This window comes from Stenella coeruleoalba, assembly GCF_951394435.1.
Source record: "Stenella coeruleoalba genome assembly, chromosome: 1".
Taxonomy (NCBI): domain Eukaryota; kingdom Metazoa; phylum Chordata; class Mammalia; order Artiodactyla; family Delphinidae; genus Stenella; species Stenella coeruleoalba.
The window spans coordinates 120,335,938-120,353,279 of NC_137169.1; the positions used below are offsets into that span (position 1 = coordinate 120,335,938).

The 17,342-nt window shown below is 36.0% G+C and overlaps 1 protein-coding gene across 1 annotated transcript in view; it reads right to left on the bottom strand.

Annotated features, from left to right (window-relative positions):
• The window catches only part of TMCO1 (transmembrane and coiled-coil domains 1), a 51,368-nt gene that overhangs the window by 19,025 nt on the left and 15,001 nt on the right, over window positions 1–17,342 (bottom strand). Inside the window, exons 4-5 of the mRNA XM_079921686.1 lie at window positions 10,709–10,755; window positions 9,285–9,352 (exon numbers count right to left, since the gene is read on the bottom strand). Coding sequence (XP_079777812.1) covers window positions 9,285–9,352; window positions 10,709–10,755 — 115 coding nt within the window. The remainder of the gene's footprint in view (window positions 1–9,284; window positions 9,353–10,708; window positions 10,756–17,342) is intronic.

Below are 17,342 nucleotides of genomic sequence, written 5' to 3' on the forward strand. Positions count from 1 at the left end.
CCCTATGAAGCCTCTGGAAAATTCCACTGTACATTCATGAGAGAAGGAGAGTGAAGAAGGCAAATAACATCTTAGAATTATTACAACAATAATTTTCACCTCAAGGACCTCCTAAAAGTCTCAGAGACCTCCAGGGATCCCCAGACCACACTTTGAGAACCACGGTTCTAAACAATGACACCAATAAGATTTTAAGAACCCTCTTTTCCAAGACTCAAAGATTCCCAGTATATACACATTAAACAGGATAAACACTTCTGGAGAGAAATTCATGGAATATACATAGTGGTGAATGAAAAATGGCATACATAATACTCTGAGATAACTTTTAACATACTTCTAATGTTTGAAAGTAATTCTTTTTACTTTTTCTAAAATAGAAAAATGTTTTGAAAAGAGAAAATCTTAGAAAAAAACTAGAAGAAAATATGTATCAGTGTTTATTTTGAGATGCTGGGGATATAAACTTCTTTTACACTTTTCTATGAATAAGCTGTACAGTCAGACAATATTGAGAATTATAAATTAATGTGATTAAGGACAGTGATACTTCATAATATTAGAAAAATATATGACAGCATCAGTTACTTTATCCAAATAAAGTCTTTAACTCCAGTTAAAATATCTAGAACATTCCCTCTTAGAAAAACATTTGGTATTTAGAATGTTTCTATAGAGGGAGAGGGAAAAGAGAGGTAGTATTACCATCTTTTTCGCTGGGGAAAAAAATACCTAATTATCCATATTAACTATTGTGGTTATAAAGAGCTTCTTATACAGCTGAACTCCAAAGAATATAAATAGAATGAATTTGACATATTCTGTACATATGTATGATTGTCCACTTACTATGCCCAACTGCTTTCCTAGTATATAGTTTGCACAGGGTAAGGGTTCTATCATGAACTGTTGTTACTTGGATATGATGAAAATATTTAAAGATCTGCTTGAAGTAGTTATTCTTATCTACTAACCTCACAAAAGCAAAACGAAGTATTGTAATAACTTTTCCAGGAGGAGGTATTCCCATTCACTCACAGGAAGTATTATACACAGTTGTTCCAATATTTCCTGGTTATATGCTATATGCAGTATACTGTTCTACATATGCCACTCTACTTTCCATCTGTAGAGTTAAACTGTGAGGAGTAGGGCTGAAATAAATATAGCCCAAAATGTTTACCCCTCTTGTTGCTAACATACACACCCAACAAATTCATCTTATACAGTCATTTTATTCCTTGACATTTTTGACTTGAAATTGTAACCAAAAAGAAAATCTTTTACAACTAATAAATGAATTCAGCAAAGTTTCAGGATGGAAATCAACATACAAAAATCAGTTGCATTTCTATACACCAACAATGAACTATATGAAAAAAAGAATAAAACAATCCCATCTACATCAAAAACAATAAAATACTTAGGAATAAATTTAATCAAGGAGGTGAAAGATACATACACTGAAAACTATAAGACATTGATAAAGGAACTGAAGAAGACACAAATATATGGAAAGATATCCATGTTTATAGACTGGAAGAGTTAATACTGTTAAAATGTCCATACTATCCAAAGTCATCTACAGGGCTTCCCTGGTGGCACAATGGTTAAGAATCCACCTGCCAATGCAGGGGACACAGGTACAAGCCCTGGTCCGGGAAGATCCCACATGCCATGGAGCAACTAAGCCCGTGTGCCACAACTACTGAGCCTACGCTCTAGAGCCAACGAGCCACAACTACTGAGCCTGCGTGCCACAACTACTGAGGCCCGCATGCCTAAAGCCTGTGCTCCGCAACAAGAGAAGCCACCACAATGAGAAGCCCGTGCATCGCAACGAAGAGTAGCCCCCGCTCCTTGCAACTGGAGGAAGCCCGTGCGCAGGAACGAAGACCCAATGCAGCCAAAAATAAATAAATAAAATAAATAGATTTATTAAAAACAACAACAACAAAGTCATCTATAGACCCAATACAATCTCTAATCAAAACTCTACTTTTCACAAAAATAGAAACATCCATACTAAAACTCATATGGAACCACAAAAGATCTTGAATAGGCAAGGCAATCTTGAGAAAGCTGGAGGCATCAAACTTCCTGATTTCAAACTATGTTACAAAGCTATAGTAATCAAACTAATATATTACTGGCACAAAAAGAGACATGCAGACCAATAGAATAGAATAGAGAGCCCAGAAATAAACCCAGTCAACTAATATCTGACAAGAGCCAGAAATGCTCAGTGGGGAAAAGGACAGTCTCTTCAATAAATGGTGCTGGGTAAACTGGATATTCACATGCAAAAGAATTACACTGGACCCCTATCATACACTACTCACAAAAATTAACTCAGAATGGATTAAGGACTTAAACATGATACCTGAAACTGTAAAACTTCTAGAAGAAAACATAGGGAAAAAAGCTCCTTGACATTGGTCTTGGCAATGATTTTTTTGGATATGACACCAAAAGCACAAGCAACAAAAATCAACAAACGTGACTACATCAAACTAAAAAGCTTCTGCACAGCAAAAGAAACAAAATGAAAAGGCAAACTATGAAATGGGAGAAAATATTTGCAGACTATATATCTGATAAGGGGTTAACATCCAAAATATATAAGGAATTTGTACAACTCAATAGCAAAACAAAAAACACCAAATAATCCAATTAAAAAGTGGGCAGAGGATCTGAATAGATATTTTTCCAAACAAGACATACAAATGGCCAAGAAGTACATGAAAAGGTGGTCAACATTATTAACCATCAGGGAAATACAAATCAAAACCACAATGAGATTTCACCTCATGCCTGTTAGAATGACTATTATCAAAAGGACAAGAGATAACAAATGCTGGCAAGGATGTGGAGAAAAGGGAACCCCTGGGCACTATTGCTGGGAATGTAAATTGGTGCAGCTACTATGAAAAACAATATGGATATTCCTCAAAAAATTAAAAGTAGAACTACCATATGATCCAGAAATCCCATTTCTAGCTATTTAGCCAAAGGAATTGAAATAAACTACTGTCTCAAAGAGATCTGTACTCCCATGTCATTGTAGTATTATTCATAATAACCAAGATACGGAAACAACCTAAGTGTCCACCGACAGATGAACGGATAAAGAAAATGTGATATATATACTGTATACAAGTCTGACAGAGAAAGACAAATACTGTATGACATCACTTATATGTGGAATCTAAAACAGCTGAACTCATGGAAACAAAATTAGATTGGTGGTTGCCAGAGGATGCGGGTTGAGGGAAATGGGGAGATGCTGGTCAAAGGGTACAAACTTCCAGTTTTAAGATGAATAAGCTCTGGGCTTCTAATGTACAGCATAGTAATTATATTTAATACTGTATTATATGCTTGAAAGCTAAGAGAGTAAGTCTTAATTGTTCTCACCGCCAACACAACAAAATGATATTTATGTGAGATGAAGGATTTGCTAACTGACCTTATTGTGGTAATCATTTTGCAATATGTATGTGTATCAAATTATCACTCTGTACACCTTAAATGTACACAATGTTCTATATGTCATTATATATCTCAGTAAAGCTGGAGAAAAGCTTTAAAAGAAAAAGGAGAGAGAAAACCTTTCATGTCCTATAAGTGAGTTATTCATTTATGTGAAACTGAACATTTAGTACAAATGAGACCTTAAACCAGCCACAAATATGAAGGAAAAAACCCCTTCAAATTAATTTTTCCAGGAGATTAGAGGCTTTCCATAGGAATAGCTAAGAATAGACACCATTACTAGTCTGTAGCCTAATAATGAAAAGAGTTAGGGAGAGAAAGAAAAAGGTGCAAAGAGAGAGATAGCTTATAGGTAGATTATTTCTTTAAGTGAACTTACTCTCTGCAGTTCCAGAGGGCAGGACCACTCACTGCTCATGAACAGAACAAGCAGGCATATTTTGGTCCAGTAAAAGGAACCACTTTCAAACCCTAAATACTACTCGGTAAAACTATATTATCTCAGAAAACATCAAGCTCCTCATCGTTGAAAATGATTAAAAATAATGGAAAATTATCTGCTAGAGGTATTATTGGAGAGATTTCCGTATTGACACAGAAGTAATGTGTTAAAATGACTTTTAAGATCACTTCTAAGATTTAATGTTTCAGCTTTATGGAAATGATCCAGAAGAGAAGTCAAAGACAAATAAATAGCTGAATTTGGTGCCTCTTGTTGCTACTCTGGCAATCTGGAGCTCAAGTCCTTCCCATCTTAGTCTAACTTGAGGCTTTTTTCTTATCAACAATTGTAAGACTAAAATGGATATTAGAGATAACGTATTCCATTCTATAATAAACAGATGATCAAGGTGAAACTAAGAGAAATTATGCAAAAAATGAATAGTGATTGTTCAATACAATCAAAATATGTACTAGACTGTAATAACTGACACCCACATTACTTTTGTTTAGAACTGCTAAGGGATGGTGAGCTTTTTTTTCTATACTTTTTTTCCTTTTTTCCCATTTAAATTTAAAATCCATACATACAAATATGATTAAATTATGATTAAATTATTATTTGCTAATATTTTTAATGAAAAGAAAAAGAAAGGGGTGCATTCAGTTTCAATCCCAGCTATTGTCTGGACTGTCATGTCACATGAACAATGACGTTTTATCTGAGGATATGAAGATAGCATTGAATCTTATAGATTGGATATTCTGAACATCAGATCTGAAATGTCTGCTTTTCAATATATGTGAAATAAAACTTGGAATTTGCTCACCAAAAAAAAAATGTACTAGACTTTTAATGTCACATACCAGCTTATAAAAATAGAGATACATTCTTTAACTTCTAGGTGCTCACAGTCCTAGACATAAGAAATATATATACATATATATATATATATATATATACACATACATATATATATATTTAAATTTCTGGTCTGAGCACAAAGACCAGAAAAAAAACATGAATACCATTCAGCAACCATGCTCCTTGGTATCTATCCAAAGGAGTTAAAAACATGTTCACAAAAAAACCTGCACACAGATGTTTATGGAAGCATTATTCATAATTGCCAACTGATGAACCTGCAATGGTACCTCATCATCACCCAAAGTCCACAGTTTACATTAGGGTTCACTCTTGGGTTTTAATAAATGTATAGCAATATGTATCACCATTAAGTATCACACAGAATAGTTTTACACTAAAAAATCCTCTGTGCTCTGCTTATTCATCCCTCCCTCACACCTAATGCCTGGCAACCACCGACCTTTTTACTGTCTCCAGAGCCTTGCCTTTTCTAGAATGTCATATAGTTGTAATCATATAGTACGTAGCCTTTTCAGGTTGATTTCTTTCACTTAGTAATATGCATTTAAGGTTTCTCCAAGTCTTTGCATGGCCAATAGCCCATTTCTTTTTAGGAATGAATAACACTCCACTGTCTGGATGTTCCACAGTTTATCCATTTACCAACTGAAGAACATCTTGGTTGCTTCCAAGTTTTGGCAATTATCAAGCTGCAATAAACATCTGTGTGCAGGTTTCTGTGTGGACATAAGTTTTCAACTCATTTGGTTTCACTTTCACTTTTTATTCTACATTATACTGTTTGAATTTTTTAGAAGTACTTGTGTATTACTAGTATAAGAAAATCTTTTTCTTTTTAAACTTTGGTTCTGATGCGCACTCCTGGTTAAGATCTACTACATAGGGCTTCCCTGGTGGCGCAGTGGTTGAGAGTCCGCCTGCCGATGCAGGGGACACGGGTTCGTGCCCCAGTCCGTTAAGATCCCACATGCCGCGGAGCGGCTGGGCCTGTGAGTCATGGCCTCTGAGCCTGCGCATCAGGAGCCTGTGCTCCGCAACGGGAGAGGACACAACAGCGAGAGGACCGCGTACAGCAAAAAAAAAAAAAAAAAAAAAAAAAAAAGATCTACTACATAAGCTTTGGGAAGCTACCTGATATATCATAAACTAGTCATTTCAAATCATCAGGGAAAATATATTATTTGTTCCCTACCTGGTATTAACAATAGGAAGTACTTGGTAAAGTTGGAAACTAACCACCAAAAAAAATTACAGATGAAACAAAATTTAAATATAAAAAATAAAAAGTAGAAACAAATTTATATAATCTGGTAATGAGAAAGGCACTACTTATATAACAGAAAAGAGTAACAGATTTGACATAAAAATTAACATTGCCCATATATCTCAAAAAGAGAGCTTAATAGTCTCAATAAATAAAAAAGTCTTATAAAAAGAAAATAAGGGAAAGAACATGAACTAGAAATTTAGAAATAGATAAACATAATAAGTATATGAAAAGATGCTACATCTCACAAGAAATGCAAATTTTAAAAGAAATATTATTTTTAGCTATTAGATTTGCAAATATTAAACAGATACATAATTCCCAGTGATGACAAATATATGAAGAAAGAACCACTCACAAGTACTGAGCGCAATAATCGAAAAATATAAATTAATAAAAACCTTTCTACGGGAATTCCTGACAGTCCAGTGGTTAAGACTCCGCGCTTCCACTGCACGGGGTCGCGGGTTCGATCCCTGGTCGGAGAAACTAAGATCCCGCCTGCTGTGCGGCAAGGTCAAAAAGAAAAATTTCACCTAAGCAATACTTCTAGGATATGCCTGAGGAAAAAATAAGTATACACTGGTGTACATACTACCTGTGAAAATTCTGTGTGAAGATTAATAGAAGATTATATAAGTTAGGGTACATCCATTCAATGGAATATTGACAGACATTAAAAATGATTATGCAAGATGGGACTTCCCTGGTGGCACAGTGGTTAAGACTCTGCCCTCCCAATGCAGGGGTTCCGGGTTTGATCCCTGGTCAGGGAACTAGATCCCATATGCATGCTGCAACTAAGAGTTCACATGCCACAACCAAGGAGCCCATGAGCCACAACTAAGACCTGGTGCCACCAAATAAATAAATAATTTGAAAAATCCTAGCCTGCATGCAGCAATGAAGACCCAATGCAGCCAAAAAAATAAATTTTAAAAAAATTAAAAAAAAATCCTTTAAAAATGATTATGCAAGAGTTACACATACTGCATTTAAAAAATTATCACAGGTAACTACAGCAGGTTACAAAACAACCATTTTGGGGCATAAAAATTAATACATACAAATATCTAAATGTTTGTATACGGAGAGAAGAAGTACAAATCTTGAAAGGACACGTACTCATTTGAGGAAGGCAGAGTGATCTTTACATTTTATACATTTATATATTATTGGAATTTTTCCAGTAAGAATTTATTACTTCAATGATTACAGAAAGAAATGTAATAAAAGGTTACACCTGAGGGGAAAAATATGGCATTGGGAGAAAAATATATTTGAATCAGATGCCCTTCCCATAGAGCAGCCGTTCATACCACTATATGTTCACAAATAACATTAAGAAAGGGAACCACATGAATATAAGGCAGCATTACCACTGGTAGAAATGGCCACCATTCTTTCTTCCTTTTCTTTTTTTAAAAATTCAGGTATATGTAAGTTTTACAATATTAGATAAGTTCCTGGTGTATAACATAGTGATTCGCAGTTTTTAAAGATTATACTCCATTTAGAGTTATTATAAAATATTGGCTATATTCCCCACAGTTCTTTCTTAATCAGCCTATTTCGATAGAACCCACCTGTACATAAGACTAAGGAATAAAATCAAATGCTGAACTTCAAGCAAAGCAGTGATTCAAATTTATTGTAGGTATCACACAATAAAGCCAAGACCAGTAAGAACAGCTCTACATACACACACCACTAACCTATAAAAATATTATTTTAAAAATCAGAAGTATGAGAAAAATAAGATGTTAGGCATTAAATTTTTAAAATATAGATGAGTACTTAGCTAGCTCTATACTGTCCAGAATGTGACAAATTAAAGAATATTTGAGTTGTACCAATGAAGTTTACTAGTTAACTACAAAATCTTTCAGTGTTTGGTTTGCCTGGTAATCCACGGTGATATATACCCAAGAAATGAGAGAAAGCATAGCAGTGAAAAAAGGATACTGAGTTTAGAGTTATAAGTTAGAAATTATGAGACTTCTAGAGACCTTGGGCAAGTTATTTAATCTTCCAAAGGTCCTTTTCAGCAGTAAAGGTCTATGATTTTAGTAATCACTAGTTAAGTGGAAATTTTGTATTAAAATCATTTTGGACATTCCCTTTGGTGCCTCACCTAAGTAAAAATAACCACTCCCCTTTTTCCCCCCTACTATATTTCACACACACACACATCTATTGTAACATCCATCAATGTATTGATTTGTTTGTCCTTTCTTTCTATAAAATTTTGATATTACTGAGGGCAGGGAACACATCTTATTTGTTATATTCTGATACCTAGCACAATGCCTGGCACAAAGTAGGCCCTTGACAGGTGGGAAGAGAAGAACAACTGGAGGTGGGGCGGGGTGTGGGTACAAGGAGAGAGAGACAGACAGGTAGAAATGAAGCAGGGGAGGAAGAGTAGGAGAAAGGGAAGGAAAAGAGTGGGTGAGGAAAATGCGTGGGATAGTTCAGGAGAGCTCTGAAAGGTAAGAAATGACAGCTTGTCATCTCTGGATATTTTCCCAGGTTCTGTCAAAAGCAGTCCCACAATTACTCAGGCCTGCTATATGCTAGTTTAGACAACAGTAACCTACCTTATTATTAAAAAAGATTATAGTTGTTAAGACTCTATTTTAAGAGTCAAAACATCTCTGTACGACTACCTTCATTTTGAAGAAGTTTGTTAGTAAGGAACTTAAAAACCCAGGAGACATATTAAATTCTTTTTAGAGGACCCATAAAACCTTAGTCTTTGCCTTACATATAAGATATCTTCAATATTAAGAGGGTGAAAAGTTATCATATAATTGTATTCCATCAAAATTAAATTTCCCTTGATTTTGATAACTGGATTGAGGTCAAGTAAGAGAATGTCCATGTTCTTAGGAAATACACACTTTAGTAGTTATGGGTAAAGGGGCATGAAGCCTACAACAAACTCTTGAATAATTCAGAAAAAATATACAAATAATGTATGAATGAGTACATATATGATATGGAGAAACAGAGAAAAAAGGAAAGCAAATGAGGCAAAATGTTAACAATTGTGAATCTGGTTATCAATGTACTATTCTTGTAACTCTTCTGTAAATTTGAAATATCAACATATTACCAAAAAAGCTAATTGTTCACATATACACACACATAGAGCAATATTTAGATAAAACCATATAAAAGGCTACTCACATAGAATTAAACATTCCCATTAGGGCAGTAAAACAAAAGCCAATTGCAAACATGGATTTCATTCGAACCTGGAAGGAAACCAACGAATTGTTATTTTACACTAGAGAAAAACCACCACTAAAGCACACCCCAAAAGTTTTGGTTTACATCATTTTTAAAAGATGCTCCTTGGCAAAAAGCTGTTTATTGGCTAACCCACCCTCCACCTCCAAGGCCTCTTCTCCTTGCCAGCTTCTGATGAATAGTATTGGGGTGGTCATATGACCCAACTCTGGCCAATGAGATGTAAGTACCAACCAGAATTTTTAAAAGGGACAAACTTGGCTAGCATCCCTTTAGGCCTTTTGCCCATACTTCTTGCCTGGAATGAAGAACATAATGCCTGACAGTAAAGCACCATCAAACAACCAAACAACCATAAGCTAAGGAAGGTTAACCTGAGTCCTCAGTGACATTACTGTGCTGCCACAGCAGCCCAGGACTACCAACCTCTGTACCTCTTGAGCAAGTGAAAAAAATTTTATATGTTTAAGCCATTATTAAGCATTTTGTTTCTTGCAGCTAACTTCTTTCTTAATTACATGTGCCATAAAAGTATAAACAAATAAAAGATCATAAAGATATAAGATTAACAGTTTATCAGCAATTTTTATCTCTTCTTTCTGCAGTTTCCAAATTTGGTCTCATGAACATGTAATAATTGCAACAACAGAAAAGCTATTTTCAAAAAAATGCACTTCTAAATTATGATCTTTCTTAATAAGAATTTCAAGAAACAGAAGATAAAATAATACAGCAAAGGTCTCTTGGTAAGCAAAAGACAACTGTTGCGCAGTTTAGATGTCCTGTGTTGAATATACAGAAATTAAGTAGAAAAATAAGTCAAGCCATATAATTAGCCTACCTACACCTCAGAAAGACATGCTTGAACTCTACTCTTTATAAATAATGAGTAAATGGCTAATAAAATCACTTTTCCTTACACTTTATGATATGCCTGATCCTCAGATCAAAAGGCCTCTTAAAGAATAAAGGCCACAATAAAGGCCATCTATGATGCTCCAACTCCTATTTGGGATTACCAGGTCACCATAAAGCCAAAGATTCAGCAATAACATGAGGAAGAAAAAGAAAATAAGCTACTTCATTTGAAAACGTAAGGGGGAAGCTAATAAAAACTGTGTGAAAGGGACAAATTATGACTTCGAGAGAGCCTAAAAAAAAAGCTATTCATATTACTAACACGAAGCTTCAGTCCAGTAGCATATTTTCACTTCTATTTGGTCCAGGAACAACCATGATATTATTTATAGCCTGCATAACTATAAATTTCTGAAAAGGTAAGTGCAGTGTACTTGATGAAAATCAGGGTCTTTTGCTGAAAAACATGTGGTTTATCATGAAGTTATATTTAGGACTCTTACCATTGATAGATCTCTGTTATTATTCTTCAGTTTCTCTTCTTGACGCTCTGCAAAGAATTAATGAACTGGTTAATATACACAGCGCTGAGCGCAAAGCAGATGTTAAACTGTCATTGCCTGATGACTATAATAGCACTTCTGTCTCAGTATCACTTAATAAAATAAGCTGAATACATGGAATACTGTATACTTTGTACTAACAGAAAATTCAAATGCAGCAGGGCACCAAAATAGTTCAAATTAAATAAATAAAAATATTTAAAGTTTAATTTAAACTTTAAGTGTCTGGACTCTGTACATTAAGATATACTCTTACATTACATCAAAAGGAAGTATAACCATAATGTCTGTACTTAGGTTTCAAGTATTAATTACCCATCTGTTATGATTTTCTTCCCCCTCTTTCAGTTTCTTTAAGAGAGCATGGAGTCTAAAAATTAAAAGCCAATTAAGATGAATTTAAGATTCAGGTTCTTTCATATTACAGTCAAATCAATCTAAAAATAAGCATAGTTTCATAGTTAAGTCACTTGGAAAGCTAGGAAATTTGACATATATTTCAAGAAAATTGTTATATACACAGAACCTAAACCGCTAAAGAAGTCTCAGTTGTACATTAATGACCTTATTTACTGTATTCCATCAACGTAAGGGACTTTATTGTACTTACGAAGAAACTGAGGCCCAGCAAAGGAGACGTGACTTCTCAGAGACCACACAGGTATTTTATGCCAAAGCCAGGACGAGAATCCAAGTTTCCCAACTCCCAACCCAATGATCTCTATATATACTATGCTACTGCTTTCTTTGATTATGCATTTTTATCACCAGGATCAATTCACTCAACAAGTACTTATTGATTACCTACTAAATGCTGAGCACTTTTCTGAGCACTAGGGATAAATGAATGAACAAAACACACACAAATCCTCACCTTCACAGGAAGATTTTGAAATTAAAATATAATACCCTCTAAAATAAAAAATATACAATCGGAATATATGAAACTGGTGTGAGGGCTGCAAGTTCAGGCAGTTAAAGGAAAGGAAGGAAGAACAGGCCTATAGGAACCGCAGACTGGAGTGTAGTTTCCAAACAATGTATGGTGAGACGAATATATGCTTCCTTGTCCTAAATCGTTCCTATCCAGTTTGTTTTCCCTGGGAGGAAAGGATACAGGCAGGAGAAAGTGGGGATTATGAAGATATATGGAAGAAAATGAACAAAATGGGGTGGAACTAAGGTGTATCTCGGGGGCTAGAGCTCTTCTACCTGAGCAGCCCTCTTAAAATGTAATAAGACTGTTCAAAATTGGGTGTTTGAAGATTGGGATGACTAGAAGGTAAACAGGCGTAAAACCAAGTGGAGGGGGAAAAGGACTACCACTGAGACATGAAAAGAAAGGTATAGAAAAGCATCTATGCTAGAAACCTTGGCACATCCTTGACTCCCTACTCTATCTTCAATCAAACACCAAGTCCTATTAATTATACCTCATAAATACTTATGAAATCTACCTCTTCCCCTCCTCCTTACTATACTTCCTTAGTTAGGATTTCTAACATCTCTTACCTATATTACTTTCAAGTCCCCTAACAGATCTGCCTCCAAACTTGTTCCCTCAAATCCATCTTCCACATAAATGCAGTCAGATCTACTTAAAAGGCAAAACTGAACAAAATCTTGATACTCCCCAGCTTAAAATCCTTCCATGGCTTTTCATCCCTACAAGATCATGTTTCTTTTTTTTTGGCCACGCCACGCAGCACGTGGGATCTTAGTTCCCCCATGAGGGATCGGACGCACCCCCTGCAGTGGAAGCGTGGAGCCTTAACTACTGAACTGCCAGGGAAGTCCCAAGATCATGTTTCACTATCACCTGCAAGTCCTGCATCTGGCCCCTGCTTACTTCTGCAGCCACATTTCCAACCACTCCCATTAATTTTTATGTTCTTACAATACCAAACAACTTTAAGTTCCTGTATATATGATGCTTTTCTCTTGATTCAGTGTGTTTGTTCATAAAGTCTCTTCTACCTTGGGTGACCAAGTGTCCCAGTTTTCCCTGGACTGTTCCAGTTTTAGCTCTGAAAATCTCACATCCCAACAAACTCCTCGGACTAGACAAATTGGGATGGTTGGCTACCCTACTTCCACCGAGACTGTTTTATCCTACCCCATCAAACCCTTTCCTGGCTAGCCTGTACTCAACTTCTAAGCCTCAGCTCTTGTGTCACCTCCTTTTGACAATCTTGATTCCTTAAACAATACTATTCTAAAAAGCTTTCTACAATTATGAAAATATCCTACATCTGTGCTGTCAATACAGTAGTCACTAGCTACATGTAGCTACTGAGCAATGAAATGTGACCAGTATGATTGAGGAACTAAAATTTCAACTTCATTTATTAATAATTTTAATTAATTTAAAATCTGAACAGTCAAATGTAGCTACAGGCTGCTGTACTGGACAATGCAGTCTTAGACAATGGATTAGAAGTCCTTTCTTTATGCTTCCAGAATATTCCAAGCACATCTCTATCATTATACTCACCGAGTTTATACATTTTGTTATAATGATCTGTTTATGTACTTAACAATGCAACTAGATGGTAGGCTCCTAGAGAACGAGGACTTCTTCATCTTTGTATCCTCAGTAATTGGCAAGTAGTTAGTTGTTCAGTATTGTAGTATATGCTCAATATTGCTTAATGAATCAGCAATATAATAAAAGCTGATCTGAAGATACCCTACACCAAAAATCCCTTTTCTGGGACAGGAGTCTTTGATAAAGCTGGTAGGCTGAAGAGGCACTTAAAGCCTGAAAGGCTGAGAGGACACTAAAGTGACACAGTTTTTATGAAGTTCTTTTCCACTTTTTTCAATTATGTCCAAACAGAAGCTCTAACCATATGTAGTGTCAAGGTAGACTGTATGTATACATGGCTCAAGAAGAATATAGCAGTACAGGTTTATGATATATCCCAACACTACTGTGCTTGGTTCCTGAAGACTTTTCAACTCAAATTGTTTTTAGGTGCCCACCATATACAAATAAAGTAGGTTTTGTTGGTTTCAAATAATTCAGAAATAAGTTAACATTCGTCTGGTTTTGGAGGGGATAAAAGAAACAGAGACAAGTTTCTTATGACCTTGATGTGCTTAGTTGGTAGGAAATGCTAAGATGCCTCAAGAAGCATAAACACTACAAGCACTATAACATTTAAAGTCCTAGACAATGAAAGAGTTTTCAGAAATCCAGAAATGCCCATGTGGGAAACAGCAAACCTGATCTAATAGAAATGTTACCAATAGGGAAGCAATTTCAGGTACTCCCCAAGTTACGAACAATAAATTTGTAAATATCTCCAAAAAGCCACAGTTAGGTTTTTATACCTCCCCTCTCCCCAGTAACCCCAATGCCTAATCTAAAGTTTTTCCATTTTCAGTTTTCTCCATTCCCAGCTCAGTTAATTGTATCTCAGATCCTCCTAATCTCTCTCTCTCTCTCTCTCTCTCAATACCCACGTTCTCTTTTACCCTCTTTATTTTCTTTCCGGTCTTAGAAAAGTATTAAACTCCTTCTCTATCTCTCTTCCATTATGACTACCAAACCCTGACTCTAACAAAACTGCTAGGCAAAGATTTATTCTATTCATTCTCATTATTTTAAAATGTAAGATTCAAGTTTTACAAGGATATTCTGTTAGACACAATGAGAAATGAAACATTCAAGTCCTTAAAAGTACTTAAAACATCCTTTTAGAGTTTCTATCTCTCATACTGTAATCAAATCTACTTTTCTTTAAGCCTCAATGATTTAAGTAAATTTTAAATGTTATTTCCTAACCAATTTTGCTTTTAATTACCAGCAATACAAAAGAGGAACAAAAACAAAACCAACTATTGTCCCTAAAAATAAAGTTTTTACATTACATTATGGGTTACATAAGCTTATGAAGACAGGTCTGTCAATATGACCACCATGTAATACATGGTTTTATAAGAATAATCCAACTTCTAATAAACTGTATTGAAAAAAGTATCTTTTTTTAAACAACCTGCTTTTCCCTTATCAAGAAACTTTGTTTCCTCAAGTGAATAATTTCTGGGAAAGTCACATTAGTAAGTAAAAATAAGTGCAAACAATTTATTTTGAAATGATGATTTATATTGTTTATTAGCAGCAATCAAATATTTGAGCATAATGCTTCATGTAATTATGAGAACAGTTTTGGCTGAGATGATGCAATAAAAGCTAGCTAGTTAACTCTTAACTTCTAGTACCCCAAATAGTTAACAGTATACTGAAATAAGTAAAAGTGATTGACTGGTTCTCTATTGCTCTGTGTGTAACTTAGCCCTTAACTGCTGTCAGTTAACTAGCATAACTCCTCTCAAAAAGTTGTTTCTTGGCCCCAATAAGGTAGGGAGGTCACTGTCTCAGTCTAATGTTATTTTAATCTTGGTGGTGTGTTACTTAAAAGAAGTATAGCTAGGGCTTCCCTGGTGGTGCAGTAGTTGAGAGTCCACCTGCCAATGCAAGGGACATGGGTTCGTGCCCCGGTCCAGGAAGATCCCACATGCCGAGGAGTGGCTAGGCCCGTGAGCCATGGGCGCTGAGCCTGCGCGTCCGGAGTCTGTGCTCCGCAACGGGAGAGGCCACAACAGTGAGAGGCCCGCATACCGCCAAAAAAAAAAAAAAGTATAGCTAGTGAACCTCCTCCTAAGGTTCACTCACCCTTAGTTTTCTCCTTTGAGAAAACTCAACATCTAGAAGCCCAAGACTTCCAAGATGGTTGTACTCCCCAACCCACCTTTCAACTGTTATGTTGACATAAGAAGGGAGAAAACTATGTCTAAATCCTTCTACACCTCCCCTGAAGATCTAAAATTTAAAGGTTCCAAGCCGAGTGCTGGAAATAAATATTCTATGTCATTCAGTGTTCACTTGTCCTGTGTGAACTATTCTTTATGCCATTCAGAACCTCAGGATTTAATACAGAGGAGAATCATACCTCAATTCCTCCATTTGAAAGGAATTCTATACACCCTTTTACTACGGAACTTTTGGAATACACCCTCTATGAAATTTGAGGAAATTTCATGGAGAGAAAAAACTGGAAGTATAAAGGAGATATATTTATATTCTAGGATGATTTATTATCCAAGATGATAGACAAAAGGAAACATTAAAATTCTAAAAGGGAATACTCCAATTAAAAAGAAGCTACATTTCTTGTAGCTATTGGAATACACTAGTAGCAACGATGACATCCATTCAGACCAAAGAATGAACAAACTCAAGCCAATCTATCACACATTTTTATTTGACAGCATTAGACTCTGTACAATAAGAGAATATAATTTAACTAAGAAAGGAACACATCATCGTTTACCTTAGTCAATAACCAGTGACGGGACTTCCCTGGTGGCACAGTGGTTAAGACTCTACCTGCCAATGCAGGGGACATGGATTTGAGCCCTGGTCCAGGAAGATCCCACATGACGCGGAGCAACGAATCCCGGGCGCCACAACTACTGAGCCTGCGCTCTAAAGCCCGCAAGCCACAACTACTGAGCAGATGTGCCACAACTACTGAAGCCTGCACACCTAGAACCCATGCTCCACAACAGGAGAAGCCACCGCAATGAGAAGCCCACGCACTGCAACGAAGAGTAGCCCCTGCTTGCCACAACTAGAGAAAGCCCACGCACAGCAACAAAGATCCAATGCAGCCAAAAAAATTAAAAAAATAAAAAATAAATAACCAGTGACTTTTCTGTCAAAGAATATAAATCAATTAAAGTACTCACGGGGCAACTGAGTAGTCTGATCAAACCGACAGTTTGGGAGATGGGAAACATTTTCAAATAAGGAAGAGATGATCAAAATAGCAGATGCTTCTCTATAGATTAAAAGAGTTAGGTATGCCATGACATTTCTATATTCTGAGTTGTCTTGAATGGAAGACCAATTAATAACATGCCTTTAAAATTTCATGTAGATTGGGAGAAGCAAAATTTAAATGAAATGCCTGATACAGCCTTCTTTTATAGAAAATCCAAATAGCATAAACATCTAGAATAAATATATTAATTCAGGGCCCCAAATAAATTTCAAAAATGTCCTCCCGTATTTCCAAGTCACCAAGAAAGGAGATACACACCCCATTCAGCAAAGCTTCAGAATGCCTGCTCTCCCTTCTCTGGCCACCTTCTGGGGAATATCTCCCTCTCATCATAGTCTCTGTTGAGGTTCAACCTTATGAAGATTCCTAACATCCCCTGCCCTGCCACTACTGACCAAAAAGGAGGCCAATCCATAGGCTTACCCATGACCTACGGCATAAAAAGATGAGCTGAGCTAGTTGGATTCCTTCTTGCAGGAACTTAAACCAGAAAATATTGGGAAAGTAAATCATTTAACTGTGGGAGCAGAAACAGCAAAATAGTAATGTAGAACTGGCTCTTGAACTTTAGTTCGTCTAAAAATTATCTGGGAAGCTTGTTAAAAAAGCAGGCTCCTGTGTCCCATGTCCAGAAATGCTGATTCAGTAAAGCCTGGGAGTAAGACTCAGAACCCTTCATTTGTAACAAGTATCTCAAGCAACACTGATATAGGTGGTCTAGA